The 26,735-nt window shown below is 32.8% G+C and overlaps 1 protein-coding gene and 2 long non-coding RNA genes across 5 annotated transcripts; 2 read left to right on the top strand and 1 right to left on the bottom strand.

Moving 5' to 3' along the window:
- The first annotated feature begins 2,657 nt into the window (after positions 1-2,657).
- On the top strand, positions 2,658-5,651 carry LOC145093741 (F-box protein AUF2-like). Of its 2 annotated transcripts, none has more exons than XM_079031982.1 (2): positions 2,658-3,797; positions 5,555-5,651. In XM_079031982.1, exon 1 carries the CDS (start codon positions 2,831-2,833, stop codon positions 3,758-3,760), a length of 930 nt encoding a protein of 309 aa, XP_078888108.1. In that variant the 5' UTR covers positions 2,658-2,830; the 3' UTR covers positions 3,761-3,797; positions 5,555-5,651. The 2 variants fall into 2 exon arrangements, with proteins under 2 accessions (XP_078888108.1, XP_078888107.1); XM_079031981.1 differs by lacking the exon at positions 5,555-5,651 and adding an exon at positions 4,432-4,733.
- Positions 5,652-19,992: 14,341 nt separating this feature from the next.
- LOC145094839 (uncharacterized) lies at positions 19,993-22,272 on the bottom strand. 2 transcript variants are annotated; one of them, XR_013703596.1, is made up of 4 exons: positions 22,104-22,272; positions 21,735-21,818; positions 21,081-21,140; positions 19,993-21,014 (listed from the first exon to the last, which is right to left on the bottom strand). It is a non-coding gene; the product is annotated as an uncharacterized LOC145094839 (long non-coding RNA). The 2 variants fall into 2 exon arrangements; XR_013703595.1 differs by having other exon boundaries at positions 19,993-21,140.
- A 2,843-nt stretch (positions 22,273-25,115) lies between these two features.
- Positions 25,116-26,060, top strand: LOC145094838 (uncharacterized). Its single transcript, XR_013703594.1, has 3 exons — positions 25,116-25,262; positions 25,390-25,786; positions 25,975-26,060. It is a non-coding gene; the product is annotated as an uncharacterized LOC145094838 (long non-coding RNA).
- The last annotated feature ends 675 nt before the right edge of the window (positions 26,061-26,735 follow it).

Below are 26,735 nucleotides of genomic sequence, written 5' to 3'. Positions count from 1 at the left end.
TTAACATTTCCCCATCCCTTTCCAAGGCTATTGATGAAGTTTAGGTTGTAATCTAGTGGAGATCGGACTACTCCATGTATTGTCATGTTGTTTACCACAATCCTATACCGATTTGATGTAGAGGCTACAGATTCACCAGGATTTATAGTGAAGGTGTTGAAGTAATTTACAACGGATGTCAAAAACTTATCCTTCATGTTCTATAATCCTTCTAACAAGTTTTGAAGTGTATCCCAAATCTCTTTGGCAGATTTCTACAACTTAATGTGCACAAAGAGAGAAAGAGGAACACCAAATATCATTTCAGAGAAATCGATTTGATTAGCATGAAGTTTCTCAATATCGGTTGCAGTTAGTGGTCCTGGTCGAGACTCTTCTTGATCCATGAGAGTGGAAACATCTCTAACCACTTGTATTAAAGGAACACGAGGACCTTCTTTCACTGACCTCTATATTCGATATTGCAGTTAGTGGTGCTGGTCGAGACTTTTCTTGAACCATGAGAGCGGAAACATCTCTAACCACTTGTATTACAGGAACATGAGGACCTTCTTTCACTGACCTCCATATTTCTTCACCTTTTTCTTTACCAAACAAAAATCTCTCCATTCTAACTTTCAGGTAATCATATTGGAAAACAACTAGCAATGAGGAATGTGTTGGGTAACCCACGCTATTTGTTATTTGCATTGAATACATTTGTTGAGATTAATTAGAAAGAACCATTGAAGTTAAGATATTAGAGTTGAAGTGGTATATAGAAGACTTTTTATCCTGAACACAAAAATCATTGAGATACCATGGTAATCTACAACCAACTATAATTTTTTCTTATGGATTCAAAGGACAACCACTTAGGCTTTGATACCAATTGTGAAAGCAAAGAACTGTGTGGACAAGGTTTCAGAACTCAAACCTTGAATTAACTTAAGATCAATGTTTGCTAATAATAAAAATGCAGTTAATTCTGGTAAACCAGTCTTGCCTCGGAATTAAGATAATCAACAAAGTGCTCAAAGTATAAATAATTAATAAGTATGAACAATGTAAAGCGATTCAAGAAAAAGAAGAATATAAAAGAGAATACTGACTGAATGGTTCTTGATATAAGTGAAAAGGTGCATGTTCTACACTTTGATATAAAGGATGACTACTCCTTAAAATAGTCAAGGAGTAACTATAAGACAAAACTGACAAAGTGCGCATGGACTGAGAGACACCTGAAGATCAACAAATTGGCATATTTTTTGTTGTTGATCTTATCTCTTGTACTATACTATAAGACAATAAGAACAATACAAAATAGTACTTGTAATAACAAATGCACATTACAGACACAAAATACTTCAACACAAAGATGCATCTCAGACTGATCTTGACTTCGGAATGGACTTCACTTCGAAATACGTTCACATAAGATTGCTTAAGGATCACTTTTCATATTCTAATTGTATTTCTATGATTCAATCATTCGGTAAAGTGCTTTTCATATTTTATCTATCTATCACAACTGAAATTATGCATTTATGTTTTCTTATTTGTCGGAACTTTTTATTTATCGAAGATTACTTGCAATTTTGGGTAATAGCTTTTAACTCGTCTAATAATTACAATATACTTTTTGATAAAACATGTTTTAGTGTACAAATTATTGAGCAGCCAATTTGAACATTAAAATATTCTAGACTTTCTTAATGAATATTAGTAAGTTATTTCTTTTGTTTTGATATACAAATAATGTTTGGCCTTATGAAATAACTAATTTAATGTCTTTAATTGCAGGTATCGGTTATAAACGGATAAACAAAGATAAAATATACATATATAATCTAGAGAAAATTGTAAATTTTGTCAAATATATTAATTACTTTGTGAAAAATAGTAAAAAAATTACATTTTAGCCACCAAAATCGCAGATGGATTAAGTCCATATGCGATTTTGACAACCCATCTGCGAACGTAGAAGTTGCTAAAGCATATACATGTTTTAGCAAATTATACGTTCGCAGATGGACTAGTCCTCCTGTGACCATAGGAATTCATCTGTGAACATAGTTGTGGCTAGTATAAAACGAAAAAAAATTTGCTTTATTTTTCACTTTTTTTTTATTGGAAAACTCTTTCTAAAAAGTTTGATTATGTTTAAAACTTCAACTTTATACTTGTTTAGTTGTTATAAGGATTGAAGTTTCTAATTACTTAACATTAATCTGTAGTCTTTAATTATTCGTAGTCAAAATAAATAAATTAAAAAAACCCCAAAATCGCAGTTAAAATGGAGTGGAAATCGCAAATGGGCTTAGTTCATATGTGATTTTAAGGGGTGGAAGGATGTATTTATATAACAAAAATAAAAAGCTATCTGTGAAAATCACATAGGCTTAATCCATCTGTGATTTTGATGGCTAAAAATACTATTTAAGTTTTTTTTTTTTTTTTTTCTATTTTCTACAAAATAATTTACATGTTTGGCAAAATTTACAATTTTGTCCATTATTTAATTATTTCATATTAATGGTTTTCTGATAAAAACAAATTTTATAGTGATGGTCGGTATTTAATGGTTTAAATGTAGAGATTGGATGAAACCATTAAAATTTGAAGTAATGATGCCACGTGCTGAGCAGATCTAATATGATGCCAAGTGGATTTTTTTTTTCAAACACCTCCAAGTGTCCTCGATTATAATGCTCTAGCGTAAATGGAGTTACAAAAATGACGAACTCTTGAGACAGAATTCTCGTTTGTTTTGAAAAAAGGTCAGAGAGGGGATGATTAGGGTTTCAGACAGTATCCCGATGTAAGAAACCATTGGTTACTATTCTGAAGAATGAAGAACAGCGTGGAATCTCGCGAAGAAGATGCAAATGTTTCTTCTTCATTTAGTCGTTTACCAGATGAAATCATCCTCCAAATATTCAACAAATTAATCGATTTGAAAACCCTATGCTTTTGCTATCTCGTTTCCAAACATTTGTCCTCGATTTTACTTCAAATCGAAGCCATTTCCTTCACTGCTCCTTTATTAAACCCTCGCAATTCCGATAAGAACACCGTCAGTGACGTCTCCCCAAGTCAGCCGTTTCTATCCGCGCATACGTTTTTGAGCAAGTTTAAAGAAGTGAAGTTCTTATGGATCGAACTTCCTTCATCCAGTCATAGAGATATTGATGATCGTCTTTTGTTCAGGTGGAAAGCTAAGTTCTGTAGCAGAATGAAATCGTTCATATTTCTGTCACCACATTCAATTTTTCACAAGGATGGATTCTGTATTAATGGAAATGGGGAAGAAGAAGAAGAAGAAGACAACGAGTTACGCAATGATATGTTTAATCAGAAATTAGTCATTTCGTTTCAGTGTTTTAGGGATGCGATGGTCTGGCATTCGATATTGTTGTACTTGGTTAAGGATCTACCAAAGTTAGAAAAGGTTTCCATTACTGAGTCAGGGAGAAGAGGGAAGCTTTCTCTGAGTGGGGAAAAGCTCATTGAGGTGAAGGAATGGGTACAACATTCAGCTTCTGAAGCTGTAATGACTCATTTAGAGCTTCCTACTAAAATAAGTAATGGTTACATTCCCGTTTTGAAATTACCAGTTTCAGGTTATGTGATGAAGGGGATATTTTTTTGTGTAATGAAGATGAAAGATCTTGAGGGTGGAAATGATGGTGTTATGAACAATGAGGATGCTTCTGCAGATAAAGAAGAAGCTGCGTATACTGAAGCTGTGATGGAAATTTTGGAGAAGCATACGACATGATGCTTAAGATGGCCGATGGTGTTTTAGTATGAATCAGGTGTGTACTCAATTAGGTTTTCATATTAAGGCTTTTCTCCTTTGCAATTGAATATCTATAAAGTTAGAACTTGTTCTTTATGTCTGGTTAATTAAACACCCACACACAGGTCCTCAGTTCTGAAATTAATCAGGAAAACATAAAGCTATTAATATGACGCTTTTAATCGATGTCTCTGAATCCATCTAGATGATGTTCTCATAAACAGAAATCTGGTATCTGTTAAGCCTATAAAAAGAAATAGGGGAAAGAAAAGATAAAGTTGAAGAAAGTTTTTGTTAGAAATAAGCTGTAATGAAAAAAAATATACAAGGGTAAAAAGGTCATTTTAACAAAGCTAGTGCTAAAGAACAGTTTTTGCAAAAATGAAACCACAGGTAAGGTAGCGTTCTTGTAATGAAATTGGAAGTTGGACCAAACATGCAATTTCCAATATACCACAAGGACCATTTCTGTAATTTTGTCTAAAATGATGTGTTATATGGTAATGATTAGAACTACTTTTGCAAGAAAACCATGGTATTTATCGTAATTCATGTTATGTGTATAATCTTTATAACTTATGTTTTATGTATGTATGACTTGTATTTTTAGGTAATGATATGTTTTATGTATGTATGACTTGTATTTTTAGGTAATGAAGCTAGTTCAAGTAACAACTAACAAAGGAAGGGAAAATATTTGGTAGATTGGTAGATATTAATTGATAGAAGATAGAAGAAATGTTTAAAACAAGTATTGAGATGTGGTTATTTTTGAGGCGGATTTATCTTTAGAAACTAGAAAGGTAGCAACATGTTGGTATGGAAAACATGTTATGTAAGTGACATATAATAATACTAAAGTACTAAGTAGCATGTATATATTTTATAACATATTTTTATTGTTAATGGACCATTTAAAAATTTATAAATGGGTCTCATTTATTTTGTTTAACCTAATCTATACTTTTTTTTATATTAAATCATGAGACAAACAAAAAATTATAATTTCTTTTATCAAATAAAGAAGATTGTTTAATAAAAGTTTTAAAAGCATTTTTTTAATCTTTTTATAAAATTTAAAATAAATATGTTATAGTAATGTTCAATTTTAGTGTTATTTTGATCATATGTTTTGTGGTGTAATATGTTTTTCTTTTATTATGTATAATTAATTAATTAGATTAAAAGATAGGGATATTCAACCGTGGGATAAAACTTTTAAAAAAAATTGGCATTAATAGTTTTTAAAAAATTTGTAGAAAAAGTAAATTTCTTTAAAAAAAACAACCAAACAAGTAAATTTCTTTTTTATCATGTTTGTAACAAAATTTATGGTTTGTAGTATTCATAACAAGTTTGAGACCAAAAGTAAATATTTTTATGTAATAATTTGAGAAAATTACAAAAATGGTACCTGTGGTATGGTATAATAGGCATATATAGTCCAACTTCAATAAAATGGACAAACTTGGTCATTGTGCTCTGTTGATATTACATAGATGGTCGCTGCAATACATTGTGTTAAAAGAATGCTTAAATTTAAGTAAAAATAACTATTTTACTCTTCTTTTTTTCTTTTTTCATATATCTTTATTCTTTATGATTATTTTCTAAACTGTAGTGACTATTTATGAAACTTGATGTATTACGTTGGGCACAAGGCACAAAATCATCATTACATGCTCCTTTGCCTTTCAAAATGGTCTTTGTCGTTTACCACCATCCCCATCTTCTCCGATATTGTAACTTAATGTATTACAATTTCTTTGTCAGATCTAAGAAAAGACCACAAAAACTGTGCCGATGGTATCCCATCTTCTCCGATATTGTAACTTAATGTATTACCATTTCTCTATCAGATCCAAGAAAAGACCACGAAAACTGTGTCGATGGTATCCCATCTTCTCCGATATTGTAACTTAATGTATTACACGAATGGTCCTTATGGTTTAGGATAATTTACGTGTTTGCTCACTAACTTATTTTTTTAACTCTGATGGTTATACTGTTTGTTTTTGTTATGCGTTTGGTCCATGTCTTATCTAAAAATACTATTTTGTAATTGATTTTTTAATTTATTTAAATAAACACACCCCAACCTCATCCCCTCACCTTACCTAACCCACCATTTTTCCTATTTAAATAGTAGACTTTTTAGATAAGAAAGAGACCAAGCGCGTAACAAAAACAAACAGTAGGGACCAAGCACGTAACAAAAACAAACAATAATGACTTTTCGAGTTAAAAAAATAAGTTAGGGACCAAACGCACAAATTACCCAAAACCATAGGAATTATTCGTGTAATTTACTCAAATCAAAATGAAACTAATAAGGGTATGTTCTAACTTAATGATGTCAATGACTCATTTTAGTTTTGTGATTATCTTGGTGGATATCATTTATTAACTTAAGTTTCACGTGTCGACTTCTTTCAGTTTAGGTTTTCAGCTTGAATTCATTTAATTGTGCTTTAACGCATTGGACCCATTATGTACATCTTAAGAACTACGCTCGCATTAGAAGAAATACAAATCCAAAATGCTTAGAATCTAATTGGAGGAAATTGATCGTAATTACAGAATCATGGATATCAAAGGTCTTACCTTGGTATCTGTTACTTGAGTATGACGGAGGATGTTACGGTTGTTGCTGAAAATTCATTTTTTCAATGTATATAAGGTACTTCAGTTTTTCACTAATTACACGTTCTTACTTGGATAACATGTTAATTTCATTATTTTTTTTTAGAAAGACACTGAATGATGATCTGCATTTTTGTAATTTTTTTCCTTATATAGAACCAACTCAATTGCCCTTTCAACATTCACATTGTTCTTTGAAGACATTCACCATCCATAGTTACATACCAATAGATATGGTTAGTTGGCTTTCCCGCACAATCTCCCTTTCAAAATGCTACCTACACATCGAAAATGAATCCTTGCATGGCTCAATGTCACCAGCAAGCGATTTGCTTCTCCTTCATGAAGTCGAATGTATACGACCCCCAACATGTCATTTAGATTTCGTGCATGGATTTCAATTTTCAAGGTTTCATCTTCCAAGTAGCCACCAACTAAGATCTTTCATTGAATTTTTTTTTTGTTTTGTATATATATTCCATTGTGGTTTGGCTATATCTATTTGTATTTTGGGATGAACTATTTTTTTGTTTCGATATATGTAATTCCTTCGGCTTTACTTTGATAAAACCATCAACAAAATTTTAACGGACATCAAACACACATAAAAGGAACTTATAAAACAACTATTTAAATAAACAATATTTATAAAATTATTCATAAAATAAAGCACATATATATACAACACATTTCGTCACAAAACTACACAATTCATATAAAATAATAGCATATATAATTCATTGATCTTCTCTTTTATTGTGCTCTCTTGATTTGACATCACTGAAGATGAATTTACCGTTTTCAAGAACACATTTTTGGGTCAAAAACTCCTAAAATAAGACCAATCCAGAAAGTGTCACCTTACATGTTAAGGCATGTTATCACACAAAAATGATGTCACCTCCCATGTCATGTCACCCATGATCTTATAACACCAATTGAGAAAGTGGTCAACATGATATAACACCCATTAATTTCCATGTCATCATTTCTTATTTATTTTTTTTTACTTATTTTTGAGTAATTATAAAAAATCAAATCTTAATGTGTGCAAATTATACATATCTAGTTTTGAATTTTAACCAAACGAACTTAACTAGCTAGAATGCACTTAGGCAGTGTACCTAGTCGAATTATAGAATAGTTTAGGTAAGTTAGGTGTCGATCACAGAGAACGATATTTAATTATAAAATAACTGCTAAAAGTTAAACTAAGAATAATAAAATAACTACTAAAAGCTAAACTAAGAAAAACAATTGAAATGGGGGGTTTTATCTGATTTTACAAGTTCTAAAAAACTTAAATTAAAATAACAAACTAGTTACTAAAGTAAACAAGTAGAAAGATGATTTCAAATCAAGAATAATGGATACTTTTGTTTAGCTTCGAATCCCTCCTGTTTCCTATGGTTGATTTCAAGACAATGAATTAATTCCACTAGCTACCAAATAATAGTTACTAGTTATCATGGTCAGACTAACTACCATAAGTCAATTTAACAACTTTAACCCCAATGATCATGCAAGTTAAGGACACTAAATTGATTTTAAAGGTAATTTGGACTCTGAATGATATAATTTACAGACTATTATTCTTTGGTCAAGTCTAGTAATCAAACAAATATTATGATCAAATACTGTTCTCTAACACAGTTAAGCAACTAACTTATTACCAATACTAGGATATGGTCAATCTCTAGCTCTAGCAATTTAACGGTCATAAACAACTAGGTAAACCAAGTCCATGCAACTAATTGTAGTTTAACTACACAAAACTCGAGATAAGTCAATAAAGATAGAAACTTTAACAAGCTAGGTTTAGATTTATCAAATAATATTTAAAGCAAAAACCAACTTTATCAATCCATAAAAACAAGAAATCAACACATAGTATTCAGGAGTTCATCTAATCTAAACGACAGAAAAGGTTTTAGCCCATAATCACAATTGATGAACACATAAACAAAAGGTAAACTAAGCCAAACATCATTAAACTAAGCAAATCGAATGTGTAGATGCAAATCCTTGCTCCAATCGACCTCCTAGCTTCAAAATCGACCCCAAAGGGTTCTTAGAAGGGTTTTTATCGCAATACCTCTCCAGAAAGTCACCTCCAAGTCTACCAATTTGTCATAATGTTTACATATATACAATTGCTTAAAATCTACCCACCACATCGTGGTCCTCGTGTTTATCCCGTATTCCCCAAGCCAGCGTCAAGAATCTCGAAGATTCCATTCACCACGTCGTGGTAGATCACCACGTCATGGTGGTTGGAAATCCGACTTTTCTCAAAACACGAATGTCGTCCGAAATTGTGTCTAGTTTTCAGATCATTTTGAATTGCCTTAATCGAAGTTACGAGTCATGAGATATGTTCAAAATACTGATGAGGGGTCAATCTGTCCAACAACATCCTTCTTGTGTCTTCTTCTTGCCTAAGCTCTTCATTCCTGCTTCCAGCTTCCATCTTGCTTCCGAGAATTTCTTTTACGCTACATAACAAATGTTAAACATAATAAGTACCTTTTGTTCTATAATAAGCATACATATAGTTGATAATATTAAGATATGTTGTAAAATATATATGTAGATATGCACATATCGAAATACCCCACACTTATCTTTTGCTTGCCCTCAAGCAAAAGTAAATTTCTAAGTCTAACTTTCATCTCGAATATCACATAAGACAATCCATTTTGAAATCAACCGTTATACCAAGACCTCAATGCGCATATTTGTGTCTAAGGTTCCTAAAAACTTCCCCAATCCAAGATACTCACAATCCTTATGATCCTTCACCCTGTAGCTTATACGACACTCATTTCTGCCACCCTCCGAATCAATCCTCAGAAATCTTTCTTAACCTCAAGGTATTTTTGGTTAAGCTACCCAAGCATACATAATCTAGAAAAATTACAACTTTAGATACCACATTGGAGCTCTCGAAATTCTCCACTTCTTTGATATTTGATCTTTGATTTTTTTGAATTCACCACCTTTTTGTTTGATTTTTGGTATCTTCAACTTTTTTGAATTTCTTCAGAATTTTGATGTTTGATCTTCATACTTTGATTGCTACAAAATTCTTACAACTTTTGGTAATTTCTCTCTCTTTTTTTTTTTATATATATATAACTCACTTTTTTCACTCAAATCCTACGTGCTTAAACACGGAAGCTTAAATTTAAACTTTATTGGTTAGAGGTATTAGTCCAAGTGCAATGACTACATAAGCTCTCCTGGGTACAGGCTGCAGAACATATTATGCCATATAAACTACCAAATTACCTTTCATATCTCATGGCTTTTCACTAGGAATGGGATGCCATGTCACACCCCCGAACCAGACTGTCACACCCCGAAAACCGAAGGCGGAAACATTTCCGGGGCGGACTCCACGTTGAATATCAAATCCAATGCACATAGTAAGCGAAGTAAAACACAAAACATTACATTTCATTACATAGATTTCATTACATCAGTTGAAAAGTAAAGTAGTACAAGTTTCATAGATACATAGTTTAAACAAACGAAAGACATGACTTCCATTCGCTCCGTCTTCTGCAAAAGAACGCAGGGTACCTGTCTAAGAAGAACCTGAGAATACAAGCAGTTTGAAAATCAGCAAAAAGCTAGTGAGTTCATAAGCGGTTTGTTTTTATGAAAATGTGCAAGATTCCTTTTAAATTCTAAAAATGTTACGACCCAAGAAAATCCCATATTTTCTTAAAAGTAGTTTTTAGTTTAAGATCACATTGTAAAGTTTAACTCATAAAACTATTCACTGAAAATTCATGGGATTACTATCCCGTACCAAATATAAGACAGTTTGATATACACAAAACTATAGATAGATGTAGATTTAGAGCTATAGGACTATCACCCTATACTAATTATAGATTCAAAACCATAGGATTATTATCCCGTACCAATATAGATTTAAAACCATGGGATTATCATCCCGTACCGAATATAGATTTAAAACCATGGGATTATCATCCCGTACCAAATATAGATTTAAAACCATGGGATTATCATCCCGTACCAAATATAGATTTAAAACCATGGGATTATCATCCCGTACCAAATATAGATTTAAAACCATGAGATTATCATCCCGTACCAAATATAGATTTAAAACCATGGGATTATCATCCCGTACCAAATATAAGAATTATAGATAGAAGATAGATATAAAGTTCAATTCCGTGAATAAACTTATATTAATACGTATTGTGAGTCGGGTAACCATGCTGATACGACAACGAGACCTCCTTGATGCTTGTCAGACGTCGGACGATATCCAGAATTTGTCACCCCAGGCGTGCCTGCCTAAATGTAGCTAGCAGTTAAGGTGTGGGATTGTAAGTCCCGAATAGATCTATTCACAAATTCCTCGCTTTCCCTCCAGGAGACTCTGGTTACACTTCCAGGGAGGATTTACTGATCATCCATAAAGGGTAGTGACTAACTCATAAACTAGTACTAAACTATTCACAGTGTTCTCATACGATATCAAACATACAAAAGATTATGAAACATAATACAGTGAATATAGATACATACAATGAAACTATCTGGCAATACATTCAAATGATATGGAGATAAACTGAATCAGACATAGTTTATCTAATATCTTTATATACATATTAGTACATGATAAAACAAACACTAAAGAACCTCAAATTATTCCCATAATAATTTAATTAGTTTGGATATTTTCTTAACTAAAATCCATTTAGTTGTAGTTGATAAATCATCCCTTATGCTCATCATAATACATAAGGGGTAAAAGTATTTATAAATTTGCCAGATATTATTTGAAACACATCAATGTTATGTTTTGAAAACAGTTATAGTTTGCTTGTATTCCCCCCTGAAAACATTGAAAAACACAGAAAAAGCGTAGGGGTATGAACTCACCGGACGAGAAATGTGACGATTTCGGATGTTAAACGTTGGTTCGGGGCTTGCAAACGTACGAGATTCCTATGTAAAATGAAAAGATACATATTTGTATCTAATTAGGACTTAGATTACTTAATTGTTAGGGACAAACACTTTTAGTCGTGGAAACACCCCATTTCAAGTGTTTGGAAGGACCCGGGTGGCGTTTAAGGACGTGTAATGATGCGAGGGACTAGGAAAATGAGTTTACTCCCCAAGAGTAAACTCCCTAATGGAGTTTTCGGCCATAACACCCATTCCCCATGAGTTTACGGCCGTAAACTCATGGTGGGGTGGTTTATGGTGCAAATTGGCTTGAAACATTTAGCGGAAAATTTCTAGGGTTTGATTTAAGGCTTGGAATTGATTAAATTCATCAAATAAGACCATTTAAGGGAGTTTACGGCCTTAGCATGGAGCTTACGGCCGTAAACTCCTATGCACCCTTGAATAAGTGTTTTAATGCTTCCAAATCAATCACATGTGATTCCTAAAATTGTTCCAAGGCCTTTCATGAATTTTTAAGGGACTTTTGATGTGTTTTTGGAGTTTACGGCCCATGAGACCCCCCTCATGGCCGTGAACTCTCCTAGAGTGAGTTTGGTTGAGTTTAAAGCCCCTAAACTATTTTTGGTTGGTTCTATGATTTATTCCAAGGCTTTTGGTGGTGTTGGATGGCTTTCTAACACCTTGAAAATGAGTTTACACCCATGGTTGAGGAGTTTACGGCCCAAGCACATGCCTTGGCCGTAAACTCATATAAATCCCCCAAAATTTATGTTTAAAGTGTTCTAAGTCCATTACCAAATTTCTAAAAGTCATATCTAGGTCTAGTTTGAGTCATGGAAGGGTTTAAGGGCTTAAAAACCCTTTAAATATGTGTTTACGGCCTAGGCACCTTCCAGGGCCGTAAACTCATATACAAGGCTCTAAATCATGGTTTAAAGCATTCTAGGTTGATTCCATAAAGTCATCTAGCCATATCTAAGGTCCAATTGTGGTTTGGAAGGGTTTTGTTGCTCCAAAAACCCCATTTAGATGAACAACAACCCCACATGTGATCTCAAGCTCGCCCGTGTATCAACCAACAGCAAGGGCAAAACCATCCTTAAGGAAAATAGATGAAAAAGAAAACATTTTTTTTAATGTTTGTTTATAAATCTATCAACAGGGACCCAGGCGTACACATTGATTTGTTATTAAAAGTAGCTTTTTTGGCATTCCGATTCATATGTTGCAGCAAAATAAGAAGAGTGGTACCTCATTCAGCAGTTGAAACAAACACAGACGAGTTAAAACGTTGAGATAGGAAAACAATTCACAAAATATCGATCGTATGATACAAAAAGGACTTTTTGGCTTTCAATAGAGTAAATGCCATCTTTTTGAAAAGTCAGGAAATCCTGACTTTTCCATCTTTTACAAAAAGGACTTTTTGGCTTTCAAAAGCTAAGCCAAACACCCCTCTGAGAGGGAAAAGAGGGACACGGTGGTCGGAAATAGGTGTCTATGAGCGAGGCGCTGGTGTGAACACGGATGAGAAGAATAAGCGGTGATGATGATCTGAATCGACGTTGATGTCAAGGCGTCGTTCAGAGGTACTTGATGTGGCGTTCATTAAAATGCGTAAACTGGATTTTGGCGGAAGGAGAATAAAAGGGCTTTTGTATATAATAAGTTGCGAGACCGTATGTTATACGGGTTGGATAAAATAAAAAAAATTAAATATGAAGGTTTAAACAAAAATTTATTTAAATTTAAAATTTGAATTTAAAATGAAACATATTCAATAATATAAGTTGTAATATTTTAATTTAATTATTATTTTCAAATAAGGCAATTAATAATTGAGGTTTAAATATGATGTGTTAATTAAAAAAAGATAAACAATGAGAAAATGACACATGGAAAAAACATTTATTCAAAAATAGCAAAAAATGACATGTGTCCAAGTTAATGAGAGAATGACATATGACAAAATTATTTTCATTTATTAGGGAGGATAATGACTAGAAAACTTTGAGGTCCGTGCTAAGCACGACCCAAAAAAAAGATAATTTGTGTATATTTTTTAAGGTGTCTAAAGTATGTTATGCTAAAAACGAAAAAGGTTTAAGTACCATGCTACAATATATTGCTTGAATCATCTAGAGTCTAGACCAGCCATCTGAGCAGAAAAGATGAACTCTAGGTTTGTTAACTTTGAGCATCTTCGCATGTTAAGAATCATGAGAAAATGAATTAAATTGGAAAATATGTTTTGCTCGATTTATAGATATGCAAGCTATAATACAAAGTTTATTCATTGCAAAATTAGTATGCATTTTGTTATAGAAAAACAAACACCAACCATTCTCTTCATTGCATTAACACAAATATGTTGCGTAAAAAACATAATAGAAAACTTTGGCATCAAAGAACTTATAAAATATCTTAAAGTATATTAGAGCTAACAATATACATATACTTTTATGGTGTTTTATAAGGTATGTAATGTCGATTTTTTCTCAAATGATTGTTTAAGAGCATCATTGAGTTTGACATTAATTTTGCCTTTTTTGTAAGAAAATAAACTAGTTTTCTTTTGTGGTGAAAGGAACACGGAAACAGGAGAAGAATGTAGTGGAAGAAAACTTGCTCTTAAAGTTAAAACAAAAAAGAACAGGTAATTGTATTAAAACAAATGACGCCTACTTTTATACTCATTAATTAGATACCTTATGAACCTCTAAAACCAAAAAAAAGACTTCGACTCTTATTCTAACACTAGGAAACAAAACTAATAAAAAGAAACTTTCCTATTGCTTTTCAAATAACCGATTAACCCAACAATCACCCCCTTAATCGGTTTTGTCATACGAGCCACTCGTCGTTCAAAACAATGTTGGTTCCTCTTCGATTAGACCCGCTTCTTCCTTTTCCCATTTTGGACACTCGTTTTTATAGTGACCAAGCTCACCACATTTGTAACATCTAACATGACTTTTATCCCGGACACGTTCATTACCATCTCGACTTCTCCCGGACCCCCGACCTCTTCCCCGGCCATGTCCAAAGTCATCCCGATTTGAACGTCCATTGCCACAATGCTTACAAACATGTGACTTTTCGTCACTAGCCAACAACAACCCACCTTGAGTGTCCTCCACTTTCTCAGCTCCTCTTATACGCTCCTCGTACGCCTTCAATCTACCAACCGCTTCATCGAATAACATTGAATCCAACTCGAAACATTGCTCTATTGAAGCCACGATTTGGAGAAACGACTTAGGCATCGAATTTAGTAACCTTTTTACCAAATCACCTTCTTCAAGATCATATCCAAGACTCCTTACTTTTGATGCTAAACCGGATAATTTCGTCACAAAATCATCAACCGTTTCATCCTCTTTCATGCGTAAACTTTCAAGCTCCCTTTTTAAGGTTGCAAGTCGAGCCGTTCTTACCCGATCCACTCCCAAATACCGTGTTTTTAGCCCATCCCACACTTGCTTTGGGTCGGTGTAACTCGCCATTTGCAACACCATGTCTTCGGGTATCGCTTGAAACAAAAAAGCAAGAGCTTGTTTTGACTTCTTTTGATCTGGTTCTTTATCTGACGTCTTCGGTTCGACCGTCTCCCATATGCCATGTGCATCCATAATTGACTTGACTTTAACCGCCCACACCGGATAATTCGTTGAAGTCAAAACCGGAACTTGATATGTCAACGAACCTCCTTCTTTAACCAACGCCATCCTTTTATCCTTAACCCCGACTTCTTTAATCAAGCTTGTTCCGAGAGCACTCTTCCACCGGACAACAAGACAAGGTCACGACCACCTTTACCGTCTTCCGTCACCCGCAAAACGAACCGAATCAAAGCCACCTACTTTGACGTCTTCCCGTTCGTTTACTCCGCGCCTCCGGTTAGTCTCTCACAAGCCCGATTAAAAGAAACCGGGGTTGCTACTAATCAACCTCGAATCACACCCCCTTCAACGAAACCGCGCTCTGATACCAAGTGTAAGAAAATAAACTAGTTTTCTTTTGTGGTGCAAGGAACACGGAAACAGGAGAAGAATGTAATGGAAGAAAACTTGCTCTTAAAGTTAAAACAAAAAAGAACTGGTAATTGTATTAAAACAAATGACGCCTACTTTTATACTAATTAATTAGATACCTTATGAACCTCTAAAACCAAAAAAAAGACTTCGACTCTTATTCTAACACTAGGAAACAAAACTAATAAAAAGAAACTTTCCTATTGCTTTTCAAATAACCGATTAACCCAACATTTTTATCACAAAAAACATGCATAATATATCATTTTGCATTGAATACAGTAAGATTGAGTTTCATGGGAAATAATATTTTTCTTAAAAAACCAAAAGTACTATCAGTTGCATCAATCCAATTAACATGACCCTCTATACTAAACACGTTCTGTAGATCAGTTACATGTGAAAGAAAGAATGAAACAGTAATTATTAAGTGAATAATCAAGAAAATGGCAAACTTTAACCAAACTTAAGCAAGAAATCCCTATCTTCTACTGATATCCAGTGGCGAGTCTAGAACGTAAAATCATGTGGTTCACTATTTAAGTGAAACCAAAAAAATGGTAAAAAAAATACTAGTTGCAAGTTCGGGTCGGGTTGTATAACCAAAAAAGAAATTTCAAGTATTTATAATTGTATTAAATGAGGTCTTGTATCTTGATATTAGTTGTGGGGTCAGGGCCGACGGACGGCGATGAATTTTCGATTTGTGTAATTGTGTATCACGGTATTAACGTATACCTTGAAGCAGGAGAAGAACAACGTGTTGAGAACAAATTTTTTTTATTGTTTGTTTTTTTCTTTTTTCTTGTATTTATCTTATTATCTTTAACTTGTATTGGAATATTTTTTTTATTGGATTATACCTTAAATGATTTCGGTGCCTATTAAAACATAAAATGTGAGCTTTTGAAATTTTGATTTATATATATTTTGTTGCCAAAAACATTTAGGTGGTTCACTCCAAGTTTTTAAGATAAGTCACAATTTATAATTATTTATAATCTCTTATAAAAGATGGGAAAAAAGGTGGGTCAAGTGACCCACCTTCTATACACATAGACTCGCCAATGATATCTACAAGCTTCTTATTTTTTGTTTTTTGACATTAACATACAGATATCAGTTTTTGAAAAGTAGAAATCATATCATTTACATGAATGGGTGGTTTTTCATAATTATGGAAATATAAATACAAATAGTTTCCAAATTTGATCATTTTTTAAAAGAAAAGGGCATAAACTGTAAATAGATTGAATTTTCCCCTTGAATCTCATATAAAGAATGTTTCCCTTTTCAACCTCTACGGACAAAAAATTGTCATTCTTCAAAATAACGGTGTAAAATTTCCCATATTGGTAAAGGAGTCAAAGTGGTGGCCATTAGTCCATTATAGACAATTTGTAACCTGAAAACAAACAAATAACAACACATTTACCTGTTTATACTTATACAGATACCAACTCACATTCTTTACCAATATGGACAACTTGCAATCTGAAACCAATAAAAATAGCAACATATTTACTTGTTTTAACCAATATAGGCAACCTAACTCACTATCTAATCACAATAGCAGCCAATTTACATTTTCTTTTACTGATGTGGACAGCTTGTAACCTAGAAAGTAGAAAGATACAAAATAATGGTGTGGCATCGTCTGTGGTTCCCATATGGGAGATCCTGTGAAGGACCATAAATGTTGGGATAAGCCTGAATCATTTTAAAAAAAAAGATAGATTTTTGCCTTTATGGTCCAACATCACAACATGTCCCAATTATGTTTATTGTATCATGTTCAGAATTTTGTAAAAATCAAATACAGAAAGTTCATGAAACTAATGAGAATTAGGTCACACAGGAAAAATAAAAGGAAACAAACCAACGATAACAAACAACCTTCCTTGAAGCCTGTGAAATCAGTAAAAATGTTATTATGACATTAATGCTTAAAATTTTCAATATAAACTTGTCCACTTAGTACTTGCAAAGGAGAAAGATTTCCAGAATTGCAGTAGCATGTTTATGTTCCCTTATTTGTAGGAATCTTTTCTTGGTAGTGCAACCAAGGATGCTTGCTTGGTGTTAACGGTAGAAAGTCAGTAAGCCTAAATGAGAGTTCTCTACATTGGTATTCACAATTTGATATCCATCGGATAATTTAGGGTTTTAACATCCAATCTTGGATTAATCCTAAACAACAATAACAAAAGTCGAAATTAAAATTAAAATCAAATTAGGGTTCTGTAGATATTAATGTGTAATTATACATACCCGAATCGAACATAAGCACCATAAGGAACGACTTTGAAAGTCTTCATCGCTGTAAATTGATTCAACGATATACTCAAAGCCACTGATCGACACCACTGACGCTTGTTGTTCTCTTCCACCAGAAATTCAAATAAAATAGGCATAGATATTGGTGTTGGCGATTGAAATTGAGAAGAAGAAACTTAAGCATTTAGATCGATTTGACGAATTATGATGCTAACGATGATTAATCGGGAAATGGGTCGTGGTGATGGTATCGATGGAATAAAAAGGATTCAGACGATCGATGGGGATTAAATAGAGAAAACGTGGACCAGTCCCCGAAAAATAAACTGGTTGACCAGGCTTCACTCTCTGTAGCTCTCGATTTTCACCCTCCATGGGTTAGAATAAAGGTTTGGGATTTATTAGACGGGGATGATGGTTTTCGGCGGAGGGAAACAGTGGAATGGGGCGGTTTCAAATGGCTGAAACATCAAGGTAACGATTCTCCAAAGTGTTGAACATGTGTGTCGGATAGTTTCGAAGAGGGAGAAAGAAGAGTGTTAATCGAAATTATGGAACATTGCGTCTGTCCAAAAATAGATGACGTGGAGTCTATAGAAGGGTGCGATTTTGATTTAGAAGGCACCAGAAAATTAAGGTTTATATATATATATATATATATATATATATATATATATATATATATATATAGGATTGAGTTCTATGGAAAACAAATAACTAGGACAACATATGCTGGAACCAATGATCAAGTGACACGTGTCCATTTCTTTATTCATAAGCAATGTACTATGGAAGTTATTTATGTAGTTATTCCAAAGTGATGTGTTGTCATGCTTTCATTGGTTCCAACATGTGTTGCCCTAATTGTTTATTTTCCATATAACCCTTCCCTATATATATATATATATATATATATATATATATATATATATATATATATATATATATATATATATATATAAGGTTCTAAATGGCGTGAGGCGTGGCGTGGCGGCAAGGCCAAGCCTCAAGCTTAACGAGCCATGACGAGCGACGGCGTTTTTCAAGGCGTGATGTAAGGCGGCGATTTTGTATTAATTTAAAGTTATATTACCACATAAATATAAATTTATATTAAATATAACTACTTATTAGAAGTGTTAGATCAATAACTAATAACAAAAAGTTAACAAAAACCACAATACTTGTATCTCCGATTTGAAAAAACATAACGAAGAGAAAAAAACTGTGTCTCAAACGAAAAAACACGCGCCATAACACGCCATATCACGCCTTGCCACGCGTTACGCCTAACAGCAACGTTATGAAGCTTTTCGTAATGGCGAAGCCACGCCTCACGCCATAGCACGCCTTTTAGAACACTATATATATATATATATATATATATATATATATATATATATATATATATATACCCGCGCAAAGCAGCGGTGGATAATAGTTTCTCTCAAATAATCACTTTTTTTTTGGGAAAGACATCAATCAACCAAATCCAATTTACTGCAGTTAACTAATACAAGATAAATAAGTTGAACATTTGATGAATAAATTTTAGCCGATGGATATTTAATATTAATCATCCATATATTTTTTATTGGACCAATACATAATCTATGGATGAGCAAAGGAACCGACCCGGTTGGAACCGGCCCGGAAACCGAACTTGATTGAAAATAGGAACCGAACGGACCGCCGGTTCTACTGGTTCCCGGTTCCTACCGGATCTTGTCGTGTCTTCAAATATTGGAACCGGTCCTCGAAAAATAGCATCATACAGTTCTGGTTTTTGCCGGTTCTAACGGTTCGGTTTCAAAAATCCACAAAAATAACCTCCCGATCCCGGCCCGACCGGTTCCATCGGGTTCCGGTACCGATTCCCCGATCCATATGCTCATCCCTAACATGGTCCATTTGATTACGAACAACCAAAACACTATAAATAAACTAAAAAGAAGAAACATTTAAATTAACTTATATGCTAAGGCTCTTTCAAAAAAAAAAACTTATATGCTATGAATTTTTATTTTTCGAGGAATATAAACAAAATAAACAATAAAGCACAATAAAAATCAAATTGAACCACCATTTAATAATTCATTTTCTTTAAAAATAGTATTAAATTTACTTTCGGATTTTACACATCAATTATATATATTGATAAATATAAAGATCCAAAATTAAATTAAAATGCGTGTAAACACTAATACAATAAATGCATGAAATAATTAATCTCTCATGCATATTTATACATTAAAGTATCCCTAAATTGCACAACAGAAAAAAAATAATGGCAAATTATATATCAAAGGCATACATACATCAAGAAGTTAATCCTGTAAATTTAAAATATTGGATTAAGTTTTTATAGTCTACAGAATAATCTTTTTCGTCACTTAAAGTTGGGAGCTTTGGATTTAACTATGGAAACATTGTCGTGTAGGAGTAGCAAATAACACACCATTCGACTAAATCAGGGTTAAAGCAATGTCATTTCTCTAAATTTCATTTTCTAAAATTCAACAACATACTACCTACTTCTGATGTTTTGATGAAAGAAAATATTATTCATTATCTTAGCAGAGCATATACCTCTCTAAATGATTTCTTCTAAAACTTTTCTTAACTATTCTTGAACCTTAAAAACCTACAAAAAATCTCAAGATCAGAAACTCATTCCGACAAAAAACCATAAAAAATGTTTTACAATCTGAACTCTATTTAATAACCGAAAGAACATATGTCCACACTACACATGCTTTATTGATTTGTACAGAGTGTTTTAATAGGAAGAACCACACATCCAAAAATGCATTCTTTACTTCTATGAACATCGGTCATCACATTTTGGTTCTTAAAGTGGCACCAGCAAACTCGACCATGTGTATTACTAATTGTCGTCAAAAGCATTGATAGTTAAATTATTTTTAGACATTTGTTTTCAAATAAGTTTAATCTGTGCCCAGTAATGAATTCCATGATGCAAGAGAATAAAAAACAAACAACAAATAACTTAATACCTAATAATCCTTCCAATACAAACTTTTAGGACAAAAAGAGACTTGACAGATCATCCCTTATTCCTAGTTGTTACATTCTTAGAAAACTCAAATAGAAGAGAAATGAAAATTGAATGTAGAGTAGTGAAAACATCTGACATGGATGTAGAATGCATCCCACGTGCACCGGTCAAGTAATCAAGTTAAGTATAATACGAATCAAAAGAGGTCACGATAATGAGATGTAATCCTCATCTTACTCTTAGGGTTTTATTGGGACATGGCTTTCTCAACAACTGTGTTCCACATCATACCATAGCTCACCTATTTAAAGAATGTTTAAAGAAAGATAACATATGGAAGGTTGTGAAAAGAGCGAGATGAACATACCCACTCAGCAAAACTACCATCAAAATGTTTTCAGGCAACACCATTTATTTGCAAGAACATCTAAATCAGAAAATAAGGTAATAATTATCATTCTCTTGTTTCCATGTTTCAAAGGAAAGTTGTGATTAATTGAAAAAGAAAATAAACTACTACCATCGTCTAGCTACATGTGTTGATATGAGCAGAATAATCAAAACCCAGGAAATCAAACATAAAACTAACATTTGCTAAATGTTTAGGGCACTCAAAAAACTTCGAGCCTTCCATTTTGAATCCTTTATACTCAAACCTAGACATTGTTTCTCATACATGAAACAATCCTACCACGAAAAAAAACTCAACTACAAATTAACAAATGTTACAAGTAAGACCATTAGGGAGCGAACTATTTTATTCTTAATTTAAAATGGAAAACTAAAAACTTACAATCCCAATGTCTTGAATCTTAATCATAATATACCTCCTACAAGAATCAGTAACAATGAAATCAAAGTAAATGTAAACAGAGAGTTTCAAAGCCATCATTTAGCAATAGAAAGTGAGCAAAGAAATTATAGATTTGAATATCTCATTTTTGTAACAAATAGAGAGCATTGGAGAAAGTGAATTAGTGATAATTTCAATACCAACATGAATGAGAGACAATTTCAATACCATAGCTTTTGCAACAAAGAAAGAGTGAGTAGTCGAAGGATAATCAAAGGCTTGAAGAGAAACTCCAGGAGATACTCCATTGACCTAGAAAGAAAAAAAAATAGCAATCGATCACAAAGAAAAAAGAACTAATACTAAATTTTGTATAATTTAAAACCCTAAAACCCATCTATAGGAAACGAAACAGGGGGAAGGGCCGAGATATGCTCCGAGATTTGGAAGATCAAAAAGGAATCTTAATTTTAACGGATCAATCGCTGAATAATATCGTTTGAATAACATATGCATTTGATAGTTGTATATTGTGTTTATAAATTTATACCTCTTAAATTTCAATAAATGATCAATATGTTTTATATAAGAACCTACCATGAAGCATATTGACAATCGTAATGAGGTGGGCGACTGCGGTAAGCCGTGATGGTGGTGGCAGATGAGGTGATCGATGTTGGTAGTGGTGACAATTAGGGTTTGTAGAGAGAAGAAAAGGAGAGTGAAAGTCAGGGTGGGAGGAAGTTGAATATACCGGAGAAAGGCGTTAAGAGGTAGAGCTCAAAATCTGGAGATCATTAACAATGTGAGACCAAGTAAAAACCCCATTTAAATTATAATATTATTTTATTCACGATTAGTTGTACTTTACGCTTAGAGATTTGAACGTCTTAAAAAAATATTATTATTTTATTGGATCTATTTATAGAAATAATAGAATTTCTTTTATAAGTTAATATATATATATATATATATATATATATATATATATATATATATATATATATATGGTTAAGTTCAAATGAGAACACTATTTAATGTGAGAACGTGAGAACAGTACTTTATGTTACTATTCTACTATGAATTTTGTATATACAACGATATGACATTATTCATCAACAAATATACGAACAATCAAACATTAATATTCACATTAAAATTTTGTATGTACAACTTTATAACATTATTCATCACCGAATATATGAACAATCATATATTTAACATTCACATTAGAATTTACTAAATTACTACACATATATATCAATTTTATAGTAGAATAGCATTATAAAATTGAATATATTCATATTGTAATTACTACAATACTATACATATTAAATTCATAGTAGAATAGTAACATAAAGTAGTGTTCTCACATTCTCACATTAAATAGTGTTCTCATTTGAACTTAACCCTATATATATATATATATATATATATATATATATATATATATATATATATATATATATATATATATATATATATATATTGTTTCTACTAACTATTGTGTGTCAGAATGCACATATCTGGACCATCGGATGAATAGAATCAACAATCATGATCTGAGGGTCTATGATATTACAATAGGGTAGTATGTATCATATAATCACACAAATTTCAACAAAAGGGTATTTTGGTCAATTAACCTATTTTAAAAAAAGGAAATTTTCGGATTTTAAGGGATCATTAATTCCTTTATTTTTAAAAAAAATTGATTTTTTTAAAATTAATTTAATTAAAATTTAATATTACTTTTAATAATAACCGATTTTATTCTGTCAGAATGACAAAAAGTCAACAATAAACTAATAAATATATTTGTGGTTTTATTCTTGAATAATATTGTTTCATTCAAGATACTTTTTATATTAAACATGCTTAAAGAATTATACAACATATTATCAAGAAAAACATTTTCTAAAGAATACGGATTTTATTCTTTAAGAATCAATATTTACATTCGTTCGTAAAGAAAAAGACTATAAACAATTGTTACAATCATTCTAAACAAATTATGACTAATAATGGTTTAAGGATTACATTTTAAAAAAGAAAAAACATCAAAATCTAACAAAAACACTACTCTATTCCGAAAAAATATTATTCTGAAAAAATATTATCGTTCTCCATGTTTTCTTCATTTTCCACATTAATGACAACCTCTTCAAAACCTAAATTCACAAGGAAGAAATAATCAACTTTCAAATATTAAAAATTTTAGTGCATTAAATAGAATAAAACAATAAATTCTAATAGAATGTGATATACATTCAAATAGAATATAACTATAATTTCTACAAACCAACATTAACAATCATCCCTAAACTTGCAATGTATATTATTCTGAAAGAATGTAATGTTTCATTATTTAAGATGTTATTCCATAAGAATCGAGATCAATAACAAGAATATAAACCAATTTTATTCTAACAAAATTGGTTACGGTAATTCACTGCTTAAGTTGACAAGAAATTCAAGATTCTATTCTAACAAAATTAGAATTCGATATTGCATTCTAGCAGAATGATCGACATCAAGATGCATTAAAAAAACATAGATTTCAACTATGCATTTTATCGAACACGTGATGTGCGTCTTTAGTTTCTTAAAAAAAATTATTGAGAGTCTTACCAATTCAATTTCTTGGTGGTAGGGAACTGGAGATACAACTAAAAAAACATGTTATGATTAGTACAATCATGTAATAAATAAAATTGAACTTACCTGATGTTAGTGGAAGAATGAAATCGTACACAACCTACATAATGCACAATAAGTGAATTCAAAAAGAAGATTCATAGATTAATTTTGAGAATCCATTAAAAAACCTAAAATCACTTTCACATTCATAATCAATTTTACAAAATTACGATTGGTAATTCTTTTGGGTATTACCAACAATCAATAAAAAAACCACAGTGAATAGTAATCACGTAGTTATTTTGGGGGCTAGCAAAAAGAGAAAATTTTGAATTCATAAGCAACTTTTATAACATCGTGATTGATACCCTGTGATTGGTATACTAATAATCAAATGAAAAAGACATAATGGATGTTAGAAATCACGTACGTATTAATAGTTGAAGATTGGTAAGAGGCATCAATCGATATTTCACATTTATTTTTTGGTCCGCGATTGAATGGAGATTTATATGGCCGATGGTGTTTTGACGAAGAAGGGATACGTATGAATGTTTCAGAGGAGCCTACGGCGACAGAAATAGAATACATATGATATGATAGGCTAGGGTTAAATAGTTGGTCAAAAAAATTTTATGGTAATTTCCATGAATTAAGAGATTTTATTTTAATTATCATGCTAAAGTTACATAATTACCCTTATAAAAATTTTTATTAATTTAATTATTCCTAAATTCCTATTGGTGCATTCATGCACACAATAGTTGCTAGAAACATTTGAACCTAACTCTCTCTCTCTCTCTCTCTCTCTCTATATATATATATATATATATATATATATATATATATATATATATATATATATATATATATATATAGGAAAAAGTGAATATACCCATAAGGGTATATAAAGTTAGGTACCCTTAACCCCAAAACTACGTAGTTTCGGATTAAATTTCTCAAAAAAAAAAAAAAACAAAATACATCGGAAATGAAGTTTATCAAGCCCCAATCAATTCTTCGTCTTTAGCTCTTCTGTGTTAGCTCGTATCAACCAACAGGTGAGGTGATCGTTGGGGATTTGAGTTAACATCCGATTATTTGATCATCCAACAGGTATTTCGATCCCACACACATGTTTTCGGTTTTTTTCTTGGGTTCAAGAGGCACAATCATCCATCGTTCCAATGAGTTCTCTATCTAGCCCTCGGCAAATCAATTGACTAGATACTTACACTTGCAGGTGCAGCAGGGTGAATGTGATGATGGTGGACGGCCTAGAAGCTCGTATAGCGATGGGTATGTATATGGGTATTCATAATCTGACTACTCTTCGCTCAGCTCCCTCTTTCATGCGCACGAAGCTCCGAGCCAAACCTAGTGCTGCCCTTATTGCTTCTTCTTCTCGGACAGAAGGTCGAACAGTTGGTGGGTTGCTGTTGCAACCAAAGCATGACCTAAACGAAGTAAATGGACATGATGATACTGTTAATAATATCATCATCAAGAAGAAGAAAAGGGTGTTCTTTTTGGATGTAAACCCAATCTGTTATGATGGTAGCACCCCGAGTTTACACTCTTTTGCTCACTGGATTTTCCTTTTCTTCTCCGAAGTCAGCCTTACAGACCCTGTTATTGTCGTAAGCACCACCTCTCTCCATTATGTTTCTATGCCAAATTTTAAGCTCAACAGGCCAATTGTTTTATCTCAATGAGAGTTTGGTCGTTTTAGATAACTCAGTGATTTAATTCAAAATCTTTGGATTTTAAGGTATCTGAAAGACTTTTTGGAAGCAATCTAATCAAATATAGCTCTTTTTTCTGGCAGAGAAGTAGAAGAAGTGCACTGGAATCTTCAGTTGATTGCTAAGCTGTTGTAGTATTTTATCCATATGTTTTAGTTGATTTCAGCAATAGTGAAACGACCCAAAAATACGACCCAAAAATTTCATTTTTCAATATAACCAAAAACCATAATCTGAATGTCATATCATAAAACCATACGTGATGTATCCCAAACATAATAAAAACACTATGCGGAAAAACTGTATCATATCTATGTCATATCAAAATCAAAAACTAAATCAACTCCCAGGATAAAAGCTGAAGCTGTGGTGTGTGCGATGCCATCATCCCGAGCTCTTCCCTCTGCTTGCGGAAGTACCTGAAACCAAAACTGAAACTGTAAGCACGAAGCTTAGTGAGCTCCCCCAAACTACCACATACCATACAATAACATATCAAGCACATACTGGGGCCTTGCCCCCTCCATCGAACCAAAGTCCGAAGCTGACTGACTGGGACCTTGTCCCCTACATCGGACCGAAGTCCGAAGCTAACTGACTGGGGCCTTGCCCCCTCCATCGGACCGAAGTCCGAAGCTGACATCGGACCGAAGTCCAAAGCTGACTGGGACCTTGTCCCCTACATCGAACCGAAGTCCGAAGCTGACTGGGACCTTGTCCCCTACATCGAACCGAAGTCCGAAGCTGACATCGGACCGAAGTTCGAAGCTGACTGGGACCTTGTCCCCTACATCGGACTGAAGTCCGAAGCTGACTGAACATAGTATAAACATATCACTAGCAT

Source organism: Lactuca serriola, chromosome 3 (assembly GCF_051521515.1).
Source record: "Lactuca serriola cultivar US96UC23 chromosome 3, Lser_US96UC23_V15, whole genome shotgun sequence".
In the NCBI taxonomy this organism is placed as follows: Eukaryota; Viridiplantae; Streptophyta; class Magnoliopsida; order Asterales; family Asteraceae; genus Lactuca; species Lactuca serriola.
Note: the sequence above shows the minus strand (reverse complement) of the source record. Positions and strands in the feature narration are given on the sequence as shown.

Bases quoted from the DNA above. Each gene is read 5' to 3' on its own strand.
- LOC145093741 (XM_079031982.1), top strand. From the start codon at position 2,831: ATGAAGAACAGCGTGGAATCTCGCGAAGAAGATGCAAATGTTTCTTCT.